The 14,486-nt window shown below is 42.1% G+C and overlaps 1 protein-coding gene and 2 non-coding genes across 3 annotated transcripts; 2 read left to right on the top strand and 1 right to left on the bottom strand.

Annotated features, from left to right (window-relative positions):
* Positions 1-1,236: 1,236 nt before the first annotated feature.
* On the top strand, positions 1,237-13,289 carry LOC143329128 (gamma-glutamyl hydrolase). Its single transcript, XM_076744881.1, has 9 exons — positions 1,237-1,768; positions 3,279-3,393; positions 5,541-5,591; positions 6,392-6,476; positions 6,941-7,079; positions 8,854-8,960; positions 10,119-10,209; positions 10,480-10,617; positions 11,160-13,289. Exons 1-9 carry the CDS (start codon positions 1,672-1,674, stop codon positions 11,279-11,281), a joined length of 945 nt encoding a protein of 314 aa, XP_076600996.1. The 5' UTR covers positions 1,237-1,671; the 3' UTR covers positions 11,282-13,289.
* LOC143339693 (U7 small nuclear RNA) lies at positions 8,500-8,554 on the bottom strand. The gene has a single exon (XR_013079361.1). It is a non-coding gene; the product is annotated as a U7 small nuclear RNA (small nuclear RNA).
* On the top strand, positions 9,838-9,909 carry trnat-cgu (transfer RNA threonine (anticodon CGU)). Its single transcript has one exon. It is a non-coding gene; the product is annotated as a tRNA-Thr (tRNA).
* Positions 13,290-14,486: the final 1,197 nt, after the last annotated feature.

The following is a 14,486-nucleotide window of genomic DNA, read 5'->3' as shown; positions in this document are numbered from 1 at the left end:
GTGAATTTATAACACGCACACACCCAAATGGACACATATTGCTCAAGACTGAGATAAGAGACGATTTCAGACGATGCAACATGTAAAAAAGCAAAAAAGGGAAATAAGCTGAGTGGTTTTGTTGATGAATGTGCAGATCAGCAGAAGTTTTGAAGTTTGCACAGCTACAGCAGAGATGCCGAGTGGGCAAAAATACACAAGAAAGTAATGGTAAAGATTTCTTTTTCTTTTCAGTACAACTTTTCCCACGCGGAGCGTGCCGTGTTGCAAAAAGCTTAGGATTGTTTCTACTCCCAGCAGCTGCAGCGCCGTGATAAGCTGGACACCAGATGGGAAGAGTGTGCTGCTGCTTTCTCACAAAGGCTCTAATTTTCACCCTGACCGTTCACACCAGAGGAACAAACACACAAAACCAGTTTGTCGCTGAGTGGCCTCAACATACACAGCCTTATAATTAAGTCTATCTATCTATCTAAACAAACAGGCTGCACACACCATCAGGGGTAAACCATCACCTAAAAGGCAACATAAAGGACATTTGCCTGTATTTAACATGTTAAGCTGTCTGAAGTTAATTCTTGTCCTTAACTTATTTTACATTTATTTGTTTTACATTTATTTTGTTGTCAAAGTCATGTAATTCATTTCTTCGCTTGTCCATGTCAATCAACAGGGTAGAGTGGGAGGATGCATTTTAAGACTGCAGTATTTATACAGTGAATGGAGTATTTTCACACCTTCCCAAGCATTAAAGTATAGTAGTAGTAGTAGTAATAGTAGTATAAAGTGGGTAAAATCAAATGCCGTTTGCTACCTCAGGTGTCGTTTTTCCTGCTCTATTTTGTTTATGAAAGGATTCTGGTGATTACGTAACTATTTCAGCCAATAGTTCGTCCTTAATCCAACACTGGACCTGTAAAGTAACCAGCCTACACCTCTGCAATAACAGCACACTGGGATGTACTCACTAGCCGCCATTCAGAGGCACTTAGATGCCATGTAATGTTCTAGCACAGGTCAGCCTATATGACACTGCTGCATCACATTTTCGCCACTCCAGCAGCACCCTAGAGATTTCCTTATGACCATCCAAGAAGGCAATTCTGCTGCCTGTTTTTTTTGAACGTGCAGAGCTGCTTCAGTGTCAGTTGATCCTCTGCTGCTGCAAGAAAACAAAACGTTCAGCACTTCCTGTTGTTTTATTTCTGTTGGTGAGAGGGAGTCCTTTTGCTCCTCATGCTGTATTGCAATGGGACTGGATCTGTAGCTGATCTGTGGAGCTGGAACATTCTACCTGAGCTGCACCTCTGCAGGTGGAGCAGTCCAAGCAGAGGGACGGGAGTCTGATCTGGCTGATCTATTTCTACGGAGAAGGCACGACTAGGAGGAGGCCTCTCTAGCTGAGGTGTGTCTATGGAAGGGAGTTTTACACGTGACTGACTTGATCCTGTTCAGAATCCTGGACGGAGGTAGAGACAGAGCCCAGAGGAGGACAGCAGGAGGGGAGAGTCAGCGTCTGATCACGCAGCATCATCATCAGCGTCTTCCCTCGGATCGTCCTTTATTTTTCAGCCTTTCAGGCAAAAAACTAGCGCAAATATTGACATTTTCATCCTCAACCTGCAAGCCAAGCCCACATCTCTCATCCTCAGCGCCTTTGTGCTGTTTTGAATGTGTCGGCCGGCTGCAGCGGTGTTCGCGGCGCTGACCGCCTGCCTCCTGTGCGCGGCGGCGAGAAGCCAGCAGCTCAACTACCGCCCGGTCATCGGTAAGATTCAGCCGCAGGAACGGCTGCTTACGTCTGCGTCCGTCCGCGCACACCGCGGCCGGACATCGCTCATATGATTCTCATGTAGAATGTTCGAGAAAAGGTGTGTGTGTGTGTGTGTGTGTGTGTGTGTGTGTGTGTGTGTGTGTGTGTGTGGACAGAGAGGATTTTTTTTGGAGTGTGTGCGTGCGCATGCCTCCACTGTGTTCTCGGCTGTGCGCGTGCTGAGTATTATGTCATAATTTAAAAACCTGTAAGCAGCGCAGACAGGGTTTAATAACACAGGTGGTGTTTCTCTTTTAAAGACGCGCGTCTTTAAAATGCTTGTGGATGTTTGAGACTCAGAGATACTTGACTGAGATCTGAGCAGGGGCCAGAAGCAGCCTCTGTCACCGCTGCCCTCCATGTTCTGACCATATACTACAGGTCATCACCGCCATTCATTGAAATTTACGTGTCAGGTGTTCTCATTTGTATTTTTAAGGTTTCAGCACAAAATGATGTGAATTACAAATCGCAGGAGTCTTTCCAACACGTCGATGCGTTTCCTTGGTTTAATGATAACGTGAAGATGATGAAGAGAGGGGCAGAAAGAAGTGAATGAATGAATGATGATGATGTGAGTGAATGAAAGGCTGCAGGGGAGTCAGTTATATATTTTTTGTCTTTCCATTATGTTTATCAGATGGGTGACTTGCGCCAGTGTTTGCTGAGCTGTATTACATAATAATTTAGGTTTAATTGTTCACTTTGGAGACAAAACACTTATTATACCTTTGACGCCTCAGCTGTCACTGATAGATGTGTCACCTGCTAAGTGTCTGCAGAAGAAGCAAGATTTTAGGACGGAACAGGAAGTTCATGCAGCCGGATGATAAGAATGAGAGAAGTGCCTACGCTCTTATCTGCAGCAGTCGTTGTGGTCTGAACTCAGACTGTGTTTCCAAACCGAAGCCATGACTCATGATCTGTGTTTATGACTGAAGTAGGAAGCGCATTAATGAAGGGTTTAGTACCTCACCTTGTGCAGGTGTTTGTTTGGCAGCAGAGTATCAAAAAGTTTCTTAACTGCCTGTGTGATTAACGTAGCTTTAGAGGATTGTGTGGTGCAGAGAGGCTACTTCTGGATGTGTGTATTGTAAAACCAGTTTTACTCAGAAAAATATATATTTAGAAACTAATTGTTTCAGCATCAAATCCAAAACTCAGTTTTGTGGCTGTGGATGAAACAGCTGATGGCATTGCTTTGTCTTATGACAGTCATGAGTCATTAGCACACAGGGCATCTTTTGCTGAAGTTTGTGATGTTTTATGATATGATTTATGATGCCTTTCTGGAAAGGAAGCACAAACATGGGAGTCGCACACGTCACAAGAATGAGCAAGTCAGCACCTGTGGGACATCTGATCTCTTCTCCGGTGGAGATGTTTTCCCCCTCAGTTCACTTTAATCCCCTGCTCTTTGTTACCTCTTAATCTCTTCTGTGTTGTCACATGTTATTCGCTCTAGGTGTGTTGGCACAGGAAAACCTTCCAGGCGACCAGTTTGCTCGTGGGTCGTCTTACATCGCTGCCTCCTATGTCAAATACCTGGAGGGAGCTGGAGCAAGGGTCGTACCCATCAGGTACGGGGGTCAGGTGTCACCTCTCAGTCATACCTGTTGGGTGTCGGGGTGGGACGGGATCCCTGGGGCAAATATTTGCTGTTGGGTTACTATTGACCGTCTCTGTTTTTGTATTGTGTTTAGCTTAGTGACAAATACATTGTTTTCCCTGCAGCTCTTTCATAATAAAAGTCTCCTGGTGTTTCGCCAGTTGAATGCTTTTAATGTGAATCAGCTGCAGTAGGCTGTTCTTGCAGTTACAGTGGTGTAATACAGCTCTGACTTTGTGTAAAGACAGCAGATAGTAAACAGTGAGGTCGTTATCATTGAGATAAACGTCTGCTGGGTTACATGCATGCTTTGTTTCTCGTGAAGGTAATAACTTTAAAGGTATACTGTGCAGGATTTTCCTAAAAAGCAGTGTATAGACTCACAACAACAATCCCTCCAGTCATCATTTACAACGCATTAGAAGTGTGTGGTGGTGTATTTATCTGCAGAGACGCTTTCCTCTGCCTGTATTTTATTATGTTGCTCTGGTTGGGATGTTTCTGGGCTGTAGCTCCCAGCCAATAACAGCACACAGTTGAGGTGGGGACTTAAAAAGGTGTCAATCCGTAAGCAACGCGTATCCAAGAGGAAGCTACAAAAATGTTGGACACACTGCTGAAAACTGTTTGCTTACAAACTTCAGTGGTTTTATGGCGTAAAGCAGCACACAGTCCCTTTGTCTCCTTTCGAATGTGTCACTGGCTTTGACAAAACGAGATGTACAACAATGAAACCCACGTGGTTCTCGGCAAGAATGGAGAGGTTCAGATTACCAAGTGAGCGAGTTCTCAAGGAATAAGAAGAAAACATCAACTCTAAATGATCACCTGAAAGGCAGGTGTGATCAGGATTTACCCCGTGTTTGAAACAAATGAGAGTGCTGGTCTGATTATGATTTTATATCAAAGATGATGAAGATGATCAGATAAATTACTGCATGATTCAGTAAGCTGCCCACATCTGACTGGTTTGTTGACATCATGATGAGGACCAGGCCGCTTCAGCAACTGCAGCAAACACTTTAATCTAATCACTATTTTGATTCATTAACAGTGGATCAAATTACTCTGCAGAAAGTGAAAGGTTCGCTCCACAGAGCATTTCAGCATCTTTACAGCCTCTAACTTCAACCCTGTCTCCAGCCACAGCAGGAAAGGCTGTTAGCATAGCTCATCATACTTCTTTCTTGGTGATCTTCTGACCTTGTTATTCCTTTCATTTACACCGACTCCGCTCACATCAAACTCCGCCAGGCATCGTAACTGATAACTACTGTGAGTCATATGATGACCACAATTTTAAAAAGTGGACTGCTCATAAGGCTCTGCGTTTATATATGTTTAAGAAAAGTTTGGGAGAAGCTGGATACAAAAGATTACACAGCCGGGATCTCGAGGAAACACAAGACCGCCTGCAGGCAATAGAGGAAAAGGCAGGCGGAGTGCCACATCCTCTGCTTTCCACTGCGACCCTCTGCAGTCCGGACAGCCTGCGTGGAGAGGGTGTTGAGGTAGTGCAGGACCACTTGGCTGCCCTCTGAGCAGGGTAGTGATTGGGATTCAGCTCTCCAGTGGCCATCACATCCTTTTCAGCCTCCTCTTACACTTGTTGCTGTAACTCTGAATAAAGTTTTATCTTGAGGTTGGTGATTCGATGTGGAAAAGTTGGTCTGTTTGCACAATTGAGAGCTGCAAATCGGTGTGGCCCAGCTGTTTTCCTTTGAAATGTACAGGCGGTGATTTGCATTTGTTTTCATATATATATTGCATATTTGCATGGGTTTGCATACAGTGTCTGCCAGTAAAACTCAAACTGTCACCCACACCTTACTGGCATCCGTTTCAGTCGTGGTGCTGGATGTGGGTTCATGTGGGTGGAGGCTATGCAAAACAGAGAGCCGTCACTGTATCAGTGGTTTGTATGTTGAGTTATGTTACGACTTTTCACTTTTTTGTGTCACCTCTTCCTTATACTTTGTTATTCATATGGTTGTTTTCAATAATGCATTCATGTGTAGACATTTATCTGCTGCTTTAATTAAGAATGATCAATACTCTATTTAATTGTCTTGGACAGTGAATGGGTTTAACTGTTTTTCGTTCTCTTTTGTTCACCAGAATCAATCGCACAGAAGAAGAATATGCTAAGATATTCTACTCAATAAATGGGTGAGTTGAGTTCTCTTATTGTCTCCTTTGTTCAGGTCGCCACATGACACACTGTCTGTCTTTTGTTCTTGTTATTCCTGTTCTTCAAATGTGACTAGTTCGAGCTAACATGCCTTAATCAGTCAGACCTGCCTCAAGGTAGCCATGCCCCTAAGCATGCCCCGCTCGATCATCTGTTTTATTCTGAACGGGGCCATAATTACAAAATAAACATCACGCTGAATTGGAGTCTTGAAACTGGTGATTGAGACCATTAACTCGCAAGAAAAAATATTTCCTGGGGTGAAAAATCAAGCGAGAAGCAGAGTCATTTTCCCATGGACTTCTATACAATTAGACTTCTTTTTGCAACCAGTGAAATTGCCCCCTCAAGTGGATAATGTAATCACATGGTCAGCTGTCAGCCAATCATTTTAATGCTGAGCATGGTTTCAAATCTTTACTTATTTTGCCTTTATTTCAAAATAAGAGCATGCCGTTACAGCATAGACTGTATGAATGAAGTGAATGTATTCACTTGTGGGGGAAAATTTACTGGTGCTCTGCCAGCATGCACAGCAGAGACGGCTGCCAGTTTCCCCAGTTTGAAAGTGATCTGCAATACATAAATATTTGTTCTCTGGTCTACAGCTTTGACCCATTCTGTTAGTTGCATATGATTTTAACATGCACTGTAAAATGTAAGCTTATTTGCTGCACACATGTCATGGTTACACTGTGGCAGTGAAACTGTTAGCTGTACCAAAGATTTCCTGCTCAACACGGAGCCCAAATGTCTAACACGTGAAGTGTCTCCTCAGGTTATTGCTGCCGGGAGGAGACGTAGACATTCAGACGTCGCAGTTCAGTCGAGCCGCCAAGATCTTTTACAATTTGGCTCTGAGGGTAAGACGTTTGACTCGTACAACTCACTGCCAAGATGAAGTGACACTGAGTGACATGAGACCTCTCTCACATACCTTTGCGCACATTCAGGGAGTTTTTGGTTGCTTTAATTATTCCTCCTTTTCATACTGGCAGTCAAGAGATACCTTTATGATGTAATTCCAATGGAAGTGATGAGATAAATTCCCCCTTTTTTGTCCTCAAACAGTAATATTTGAGCTGCGATTGAAGAACGCTTGGGAGAAAAAGGAATTTGGTACTAAAAAGAATGTAACATTGGAGGATTTGTCTCACTCCGGCTGCTCAAGGCTCATATCAACCTCAGCTGTACTCGGTGTGAATATTTTGCAACTGTAGGCAAGTGGAGAAAGTCATTGGAGAAGAAACAGATAACACTGTTATAAAGATGTCATTGCACCTTCCTCGTTGTTACTCTGTCATTCCTCACTGTCTAATCTCTGCAGGCCAACGATGCTGGGGACTACTTCCCTATATGGGGAACTTGCCAGGGCTTCCAGCAGCTGTCTGTGCTCACAGCCAACAGAAACCTGCTCACCCTCACTGATACCAAGGCTGTGGCTCTGCCTCTGACCCTCACAGCAGGTACTCTGGTCTGTCACTGACATTCACTCAAACAAATTAGGAAAATGTGGAAAACAAGTAAAATGTGTTACACTCAAGTTGAAAACAATCTGTCAGTTTTCTTAGTTGAATTTAAGTTTAAGGAATCGCTGAAACACCTTCAGGTCCCAGCAGTTCTGTTTGGACCAATCAAGCAGACTAAATGAGAACACCTGAGGGAATGAGCATATTCATGCAACAGGAACTTCACAGTTATGGAGCAATATCTGTAAATAATCTGATCCCAGACAAATGCAACAGGAAATCACTCTTAAATAAATGTTGGTGAAAGCAGCGACCTAGCCGCTTACTTCACCTTTTTCTGTCTTTGTCATTGCTATCAGTTTCGATTTCACACTGCAGAAAGCAAAATTCAAGATGTTTTGTGCAGATTTCCAAATGATGCAGTGAATGCAAAAATGAAAATGAAAACAAATGTCAGCCATGTGCTCATAAACATGCTTTCGACAAAAAAGAGCGGCTGTTGTTTAGCACAACTTTAAACCTGTGCTGTCTGTCATAGTCACATGATCACTTGCACCCCATTGCTGTATCCTCAGAAGCAGTGGTTTAAACTGCACTGAGGTTTAACTTAAACCTGCTGCACACATGGTTTAATTAAGCTTTAAAGCCATGAAGTTCAGTTTAAGGTGAGATTTCTAATATGGCAGTTATAGTAACACTGTGATCAAGTGTCACACACCTCCCCCTCAATTTATGTTTGATTGCAGTAACACAAGGGTAATGATCATCTGCCAAATAAAACATCCACACAATGCCAGTGTCTGCATGGAGGAGCGTGCCAAGTCAGTTTTATTTATGCAGTTCAATATCACTAAGTTGCGAGTTCTTGTTAATGATGAGAATCTCAATAAATGTTCACAGACATCGCTCATGGTGCATTCTTAAGTTGTACAACAACTGTGGAAACATTACAGAACACAATGCACATCAGTAAATTCTAGTGCAGCAGCACAGGCTAAAATGCCCCGGTGCATGCTGGGACACCATCAGACACACCTACTTCCTGTAATATAGGTGAGTGACATGCATGTGCCGGGCAGCTCAAACACCTGTTTCAGCTGCAGTTTATCTGTGAAGAAGTTCATCTGCTCTGTTTGCCCTGCAGAGTTTTCTATTAAACCAAAAAAATCACCTTGTAATTCATCCTTTTCCTGAACGTTGTAGCTTTGTTTTTTCTTCTAAGTTGGTTATTGACTTGAAAAAGAGTTTTTCTAAGCTTTGAAACCTACTGGTTTGTAGTTTTATTTCACTGTAACTGTTGCAACGCACCATTTCACATCAGCTGTATAACATGTTTTTCAGCCAGAGAGACTAAGTGTGTTGTTCCATTATTCAATGCATTATAATACATAAACTTTTTTCTTTTTCCACATCTGATGTGGGATTCCCTGTATAGGAATCCTCCTAGAAAATTTTCATAAGAGCAAATATTCCTACTTACGCTCCCTTTGCTGTTGTGATCCCTTTTGGAGCCACAGAAGTATCTCTCATGGTGCTAAATGTGGGCAGATGTGGGTGGATCTCATGCAAATCAGACAGACAAGTCTATGACCAAACAGTCATTTCACGTTATGCAAAACTTTGAGGCCCACTGCAGTCATAGAAAGAACTGACATCTCACAAACACTTACTAAGTTTACCTTTAAAAGTGTAACTTCCCGTCTACCCATGTACTGTGTGAACTGCTGGCCTGAACCTCCTTCCTCACCACAAATCCCTATCTGTCCTCCAGCGGCCCAGTCCAGCCGTCTGTTCCGGAGTTTTCCCAAAGATCTGCTGCAGTCTCTGTCCGAGGAAAACATCACTTCCAACTTCCACAGCTGGAGTCTGTCTTTGCAGGTATTTTCTGCTCCCCTCTTTTTTTGTGTAGTTGGGGCATCAGTATGCTTCAAACAAAGTGTTTGTCGGATGACAAAACCGACAATCTGATATGCATCATCAGTGTTCAGCCGAGTGCAGCGCCATAAATAATTTGGTCCAAAAGTCTGCAGTTCATTGCGCCTCGCTCCACCCTGCTAGAGAAAATTAGCATTCAGATTGGATATAGACACACTCAAGAGAAACTTTAAAGGCATGGGGACTGAACCCATGATTGTTTGCTTACAAACTGCAAAGTGACCACCATGCCACTATGAAAGACTGTCCTGTTGTAAGGAAGTGCATTCAGCTTGTTACTGGTCCTCCAGAATGAACGTAGAACTAAACAAATTCCCAAGTCTATGATTTCGAAAGATAACAGCTTCAGCTCCCATCCATGCCTTCAAAATTATGCTCAAAAGTTGATGTTGAATGAGTTATAGAAATATGCAGTGCTGTTAATGTCATCATCTCAAGTACCTGGAGCTATCACCAGTTACAGCTGCACATGCATCAGCACACTCTGCAGTAAACAAGCTGTGTGTTGGGTTGCCAGTTTGGGAAAGTCAGCTTCCCCAGCTAAAGCTTGATGAATACATGGGTGAGAGGAGCCTCCAAACCATGTGCAAAGATCTGAGAAGCACTTTGTCTGAAGATAATGATGAACAAGGTAGGTTGACCACATTCACTTTTTTCACATTCATTATCTAAGGGAGTTGGATGAACTCAGCGTGTTGACACGACAAACACCTTTCCACTGGGCCACCATGCCTGCACATGAGGTGGAAATGAAGGCTAATAATAATATACAATCTCACGGCCCACGGCCCATGTACTTAGCTAATGGAAGGCATTGACAGGCGTGGTGGCCAAGTGGTAAGGCGTTGGTCTCGTAAACCAAAGATCATGGGTTCGACCCCCATCCATGCCTTGAAATGTAAGAGCCTTGTAACTTCAAGCTACACATGATTCTTAATGGAGTGTCATAATTGAGAAATGTCAGCTCAATATGTGAACTTTTAGCATTTATTGTGAGTAAAATCTGTATGTTCTCACTGTAGATCGCTGAGGGAGCAGATGTTTCAAGGCTGGGGCAGCTACAGCAACATTAATATGAAATCTCTGCCTTTGAACCAACAGAACTTCAGCCGAAATGCAAGGCTGAAGAGGTTTTACAAGGTCCTCTCCACTAACAATGACGGGAAGAAGGAATTCATCTCCACCATGGAAGGTACCGTTCACCGCTGACTGCACTGCAGTTTGAGTGTCACATCACTCATGTTGTTCACTGTACAGCTGTCATAAACACAAAAAGTTAGTGCAACAAATGACAAATGACTGAATTCGGCATTTCCACCATTCACGACTGTCCACCAGATGGCACCATCACCCAATAAGTTTACTGATTTTGTTCGTCAGATTCATGATGAGAAAGAAGTTGAGTAGCATAACTTTCCAATGCATGAATGAGTTTTCTTTCTTTCTTTGTGGTTGTCCTCAGCCTCCCGCTACCCATTTTATGCAGTGCAGTGGCATCCTGAGAAAAGCACCTTTGAGTGGATAGATAAGCCGGGCATGGTTCACTCCACCTCTGCGATAAGAGCCTCCTTCTACACTGCCAGCTTCTTTGTCTCCGAAGGTAACATGTGGAACATCTTTATGCTTCTCTGTCAGGCTGTTTCCATCGCTGTTTGTCTACTTCCTGTCTCGCTCGTGTCGTAGCAGAATACCTACAAACGGATAGTTCACTGCTTCACTGGAAATGTCCTGGAAAGTTGGTCTGTGAGCCTTTCTTGTCTGCTTAAACAGATTTTCTGCCCCTCCTGCAGATTTCAACCAATCTTCACCAGTTTTCAAAGTCTCACCCATGTTGTCTTAAATTGAATCACATAAATTGATTATGCCATTTTCTCGTGGCTGGTTACAGAATTATAGATGTAGACTATTTGATCTAAACTGCCAGAACGCTTGAATTGTGCAAGTGCAACTGAGCTGAAGTGACACGTGCACAAATCAAATAAATGCAGTCGATGAAGGTCTGCACACGAGGAAGTCAGAGACAAACAAATGCACGGAGCTCATTTAATACTCGCACAGTCTTTGTGTGCGTTATGAATGAAACAGAGCGTTTCTGTATGGGCGAAGCATCACACTCTGCTTTTTGTCTGCACTCTCCTCCAGCCATGAAGAATCAGCACAGTTTCTCCAGCCCTGTGGAGGAAGAGCTGGCTCTCATCTACAACTTCTCTCCGGTCTACAGAGGCATCCACGCCGTCTTTGTGCAGAACTATTACTTCGATTGATGGGCAGCACTGAAGACTGAAACGGGCTCAGTCCAGTCAGAATTTATTAATGATAGAAGATATCGACCCAAGTTTAAAACCAAACTTGATGGTGCTGTCATCGACAGTAGCCTCAAACAATTAGCAATTTACCTGATTTGCACAGTAATATCAAATACAGACAGCACAGTGATGAAGAAAATAAAACGTTCTATTCAGAAACCAGAAAGAAGAAAACTAAAACAAAATTCAAATATTTGTAAAAAGGTACAAAAATTAAACATGTACTGTAGGTGAAAATTACATTTTCTGACTCAGTGCTTCACATTAACAACTACAAGAATAACAGTGACATTCAGAAGAGGCGGCAGGATTGGATGCATCACAAAGTACAATGGTTAAAAAGTGAATATGAGTTTATATTATAGAGTACGTCAGATTTTAGCCCATTTACAGTCATATAAGACCATTAATGTACCGTCACACGCTCCACATTGTTCCTGTGTTGTTGAACTGTGTTCAGTCCAAATCACTGCAGTGTTACGATTGTTTTTTAACAAAGCTTTTGGGACAGTACAGGAACTATGTTCTAACTCCAGAATACTATCAGCTTCATTACAGCAAACTGAATTAAACAAAACATAAAAAATACGTAGAAGAATGTGATCTAATTTCCAGCTTTCATGGCAGCATGTATGCCGATGACGTTACTCTTACAGGTCACCTCACATCAGTTTACGTTCACACATTCCAGGACCAGTCGTTTCCAGACTCGCTGCCATCTCTTTGCTTCATTTTCTGAAGTATATTTTGAAGGATGAACAACTGAACAATGATTTAGTACCTTTGACAAATGATGACATTTATGACAAACTTTACATTATGCAGTTCCTGACTTTAAATTACACGTTTAAAAACCTGCACTGATACACAGCACTGAGTGTCTAAACTCTGAAACCTGTGTACTCTGTGGCTTTGCAGTACAAGCTTGTTTAAGTATAATAATCACTGAATTTCACAAGATTTTTACAAGTTGCTCATAGCTGCAACCAGAAAGAACCAGAAATGCTTGTTTTGTAAGTCCTGCCAGAGCCTGATGAAAAAACCGCTTAAGTCCATGCTTGAACGTGGATAACCAGTAAAGACTCACTGCTGCGTTTTCGGCGCCTGAGGGTCAGTCAGACTGTGACAAAGTGCTGTTTCAATATGTGAAAACATGAATGCGGCTCGTTAACATTCCCCCTGCAGAAATGGAACCACACATCGCCCCCTGCAGGACTGCCTGTCAATGAGAAATGAAAATTTAATGACCAACTTATCTTTCTTAAGGAACTGCTCTCATGTTTTGAGGTTGTGTAGTCATCACTCACAGATTTTCATCCATGAGTCCTGGCAAAGAGTTCATGCTTAAATGATTGTATTAGTGCGTCTCTGTGAGGATCAGAGAATGACAGACATCGCTACAGATTACCAGCAGAGTTTTTACAGTGAAGTCATGATTTTCCTTTTATACCAGAGGGACATCAGCAGTGTTCTTCATGGGAAAAGTGGATTGTATGCAGTTTATGATTGTCTGATTTTAAAATGTAACCATGGATGTCGTCATCGAGACGTTTTCTTCAGCAGCCACCGTTCTCAAACAAGGACACCAAACCATAAAGCTCATCACTTTTGTTTTATCAGATAAATATCTTTTTTTTTGTTTTCAGTCTGGTTTAAAATGACTTTGACCCGTTTTGCATCTCACCCACTGAAACATTATGTTTCTCGCAGCAAGAGAAATCAATACAAAATCCTCAGTTGCCGAAGTGAAAATAAAGAAAATGTGAAAAACAGTGTTTCCACTTCTGTCAGTAAAACAAACTGCTTGTCCAAAAGCTGCTTTGTAACATTCTGTATTACTTTTAGTTCATCTCAGTGGTTTTGGAGACATGCATCGATTGCACAAATGATTGTACCAGTGTGGTTGTTTATTTGACCGCTTGCCAGATGATCAGCCAATAAACGAAGTCCAGTGTAAAGAAGGAAAGTCTGGAGTTTCCATTTCCTGTCAGTCCCGACATCCACCCTCATGAGGCCGCCTGACAGACGATGTGATTTCACAAAATGTGACACTGCTGCTCATTCGACATGCCGCCTTTATCCTGGTCAAAATAAATAAATAAATAAAAAAAGCAGTGAGTGAAACCTAGTGGCCCCACGAATCTGGAACATGAGGTGGTTATTCATATACATTGTTCATGTAATCAAACCTTTAAACAGCATCGCAGCTTCTGAACTTAATATTCTAAACCTGAAAACTTCAAAATGTGGGTTTAAATCTTGGCTGTATAACAAAAAAATACTAATTACAAAATGCACAAAACCAAATTTTTAAAAGAAAAAAGAGAAATTCTTCAGATTTATTGGTCACTTTAACACTCAAAAAACTTTCCAGGGCCTTTAATTAACTTAGATTTAGTGGTTGTTTGCGTTAGTCTGTGTTGACGTCATGTCATTCAGTTTGGGAGTGACAGCATGAACCACTGTCTGAACGCGTGTAAAAGAAGGCTCCACTAGATGGCGCCATGATACCACTGAATGTATGCCGACAGATCAAGCACTAACAGTGTAGAGCCTCCTGTCAGTGTGTGCAGACTTCATATCCAGTGAGTTCAACAACACAAGATTAAAAGCTATGTAAACTATTTTAATATGGTAATTTTTGTTAGTTTCTCGAGGTTCTTTCAATATGATCGACCTTTCAATCCACACTGACACACTTTGGATAAATTCTGTAAGATAGAATTCGATTCTTACGGGGAGAAGAAACATTCAAACCCACATTTCATTTAAGAAGTTCATGGTGTCGACACACATGCACTAGAAAGCTTTGGGATCTAAAGTAGAATAAAAAAAAAGCTGAGATGAGACTGAGAGCATAAAAGAATGAATGAAAATCTCAATGTGATTAAGAAATACTTCAATTTCTCGTCAAGTGGAAAAAGTGCATGCTATTCTGTGCAAACAAGGTAAACACCGTCTGCTGAGGAGGCTCGAGTGCTCTGACCCAAAGATACAAAATACAGTCAAATAATGTTTTCAATATCAAGAAGGAACGTTTAGTAAAGCGCTCATAATGTTAAATGGAAAAAACGTGAATTTTAACACCTGAAGTTCTGACTGAGGAAGACTGTGATACAATGAAAAGCTGCTAAATGGACCTTGTGGTGAGACTGCACCTGGC

The sequence above is a fragment of the Chaetodon auriga genome, chromosome 2 (assembly GCF_051107435.1).
Source record: "Chaetodon auriga isolate fChaAug3 chromosome 2, fChaAug3.hap1, whole genome shotgun sequence".
NCBI classification, from domain to species: Eukaryota; Metazoa; Chordata; class Actinopteri; order Chaetodontiformes; family Chaetodontidae; genus Chaetodon; species Chaetodon auriga.
Note: the sequence above shows the minus strand (reverse complement) of the source record. Positions and strands in the feature narration are given on the sequence as shown.

What these genes read in the sequence shown, in the direction of transcription:
- LOC143329128 (XM_076744881.1), top strand. Translation starts at nt 1,672, where the DNA reads ATGTGTCGGCCGGCTGCAGCGGTGTTCGCGGCGCTGACCGCCTGCCTC. An exon ending in GCTGGAGTCTGTCTTTGCAG is followed by an intron (nt 8,961 to 10,118) that starts GTATTTTCTGCT and finishes TTGAACCAACAG; the next exon opens with AACTTCAGCCGAAATGCAAG. An exon ending in ATTCATCTCCACCATGGAAG is followed by an intron (nt 10,210 to 10,479) that starts GTACCGTTCACC and finishes GGTTGTCCTCAG; the next exon opens with CCTCCCGCTACCCATTTTAT.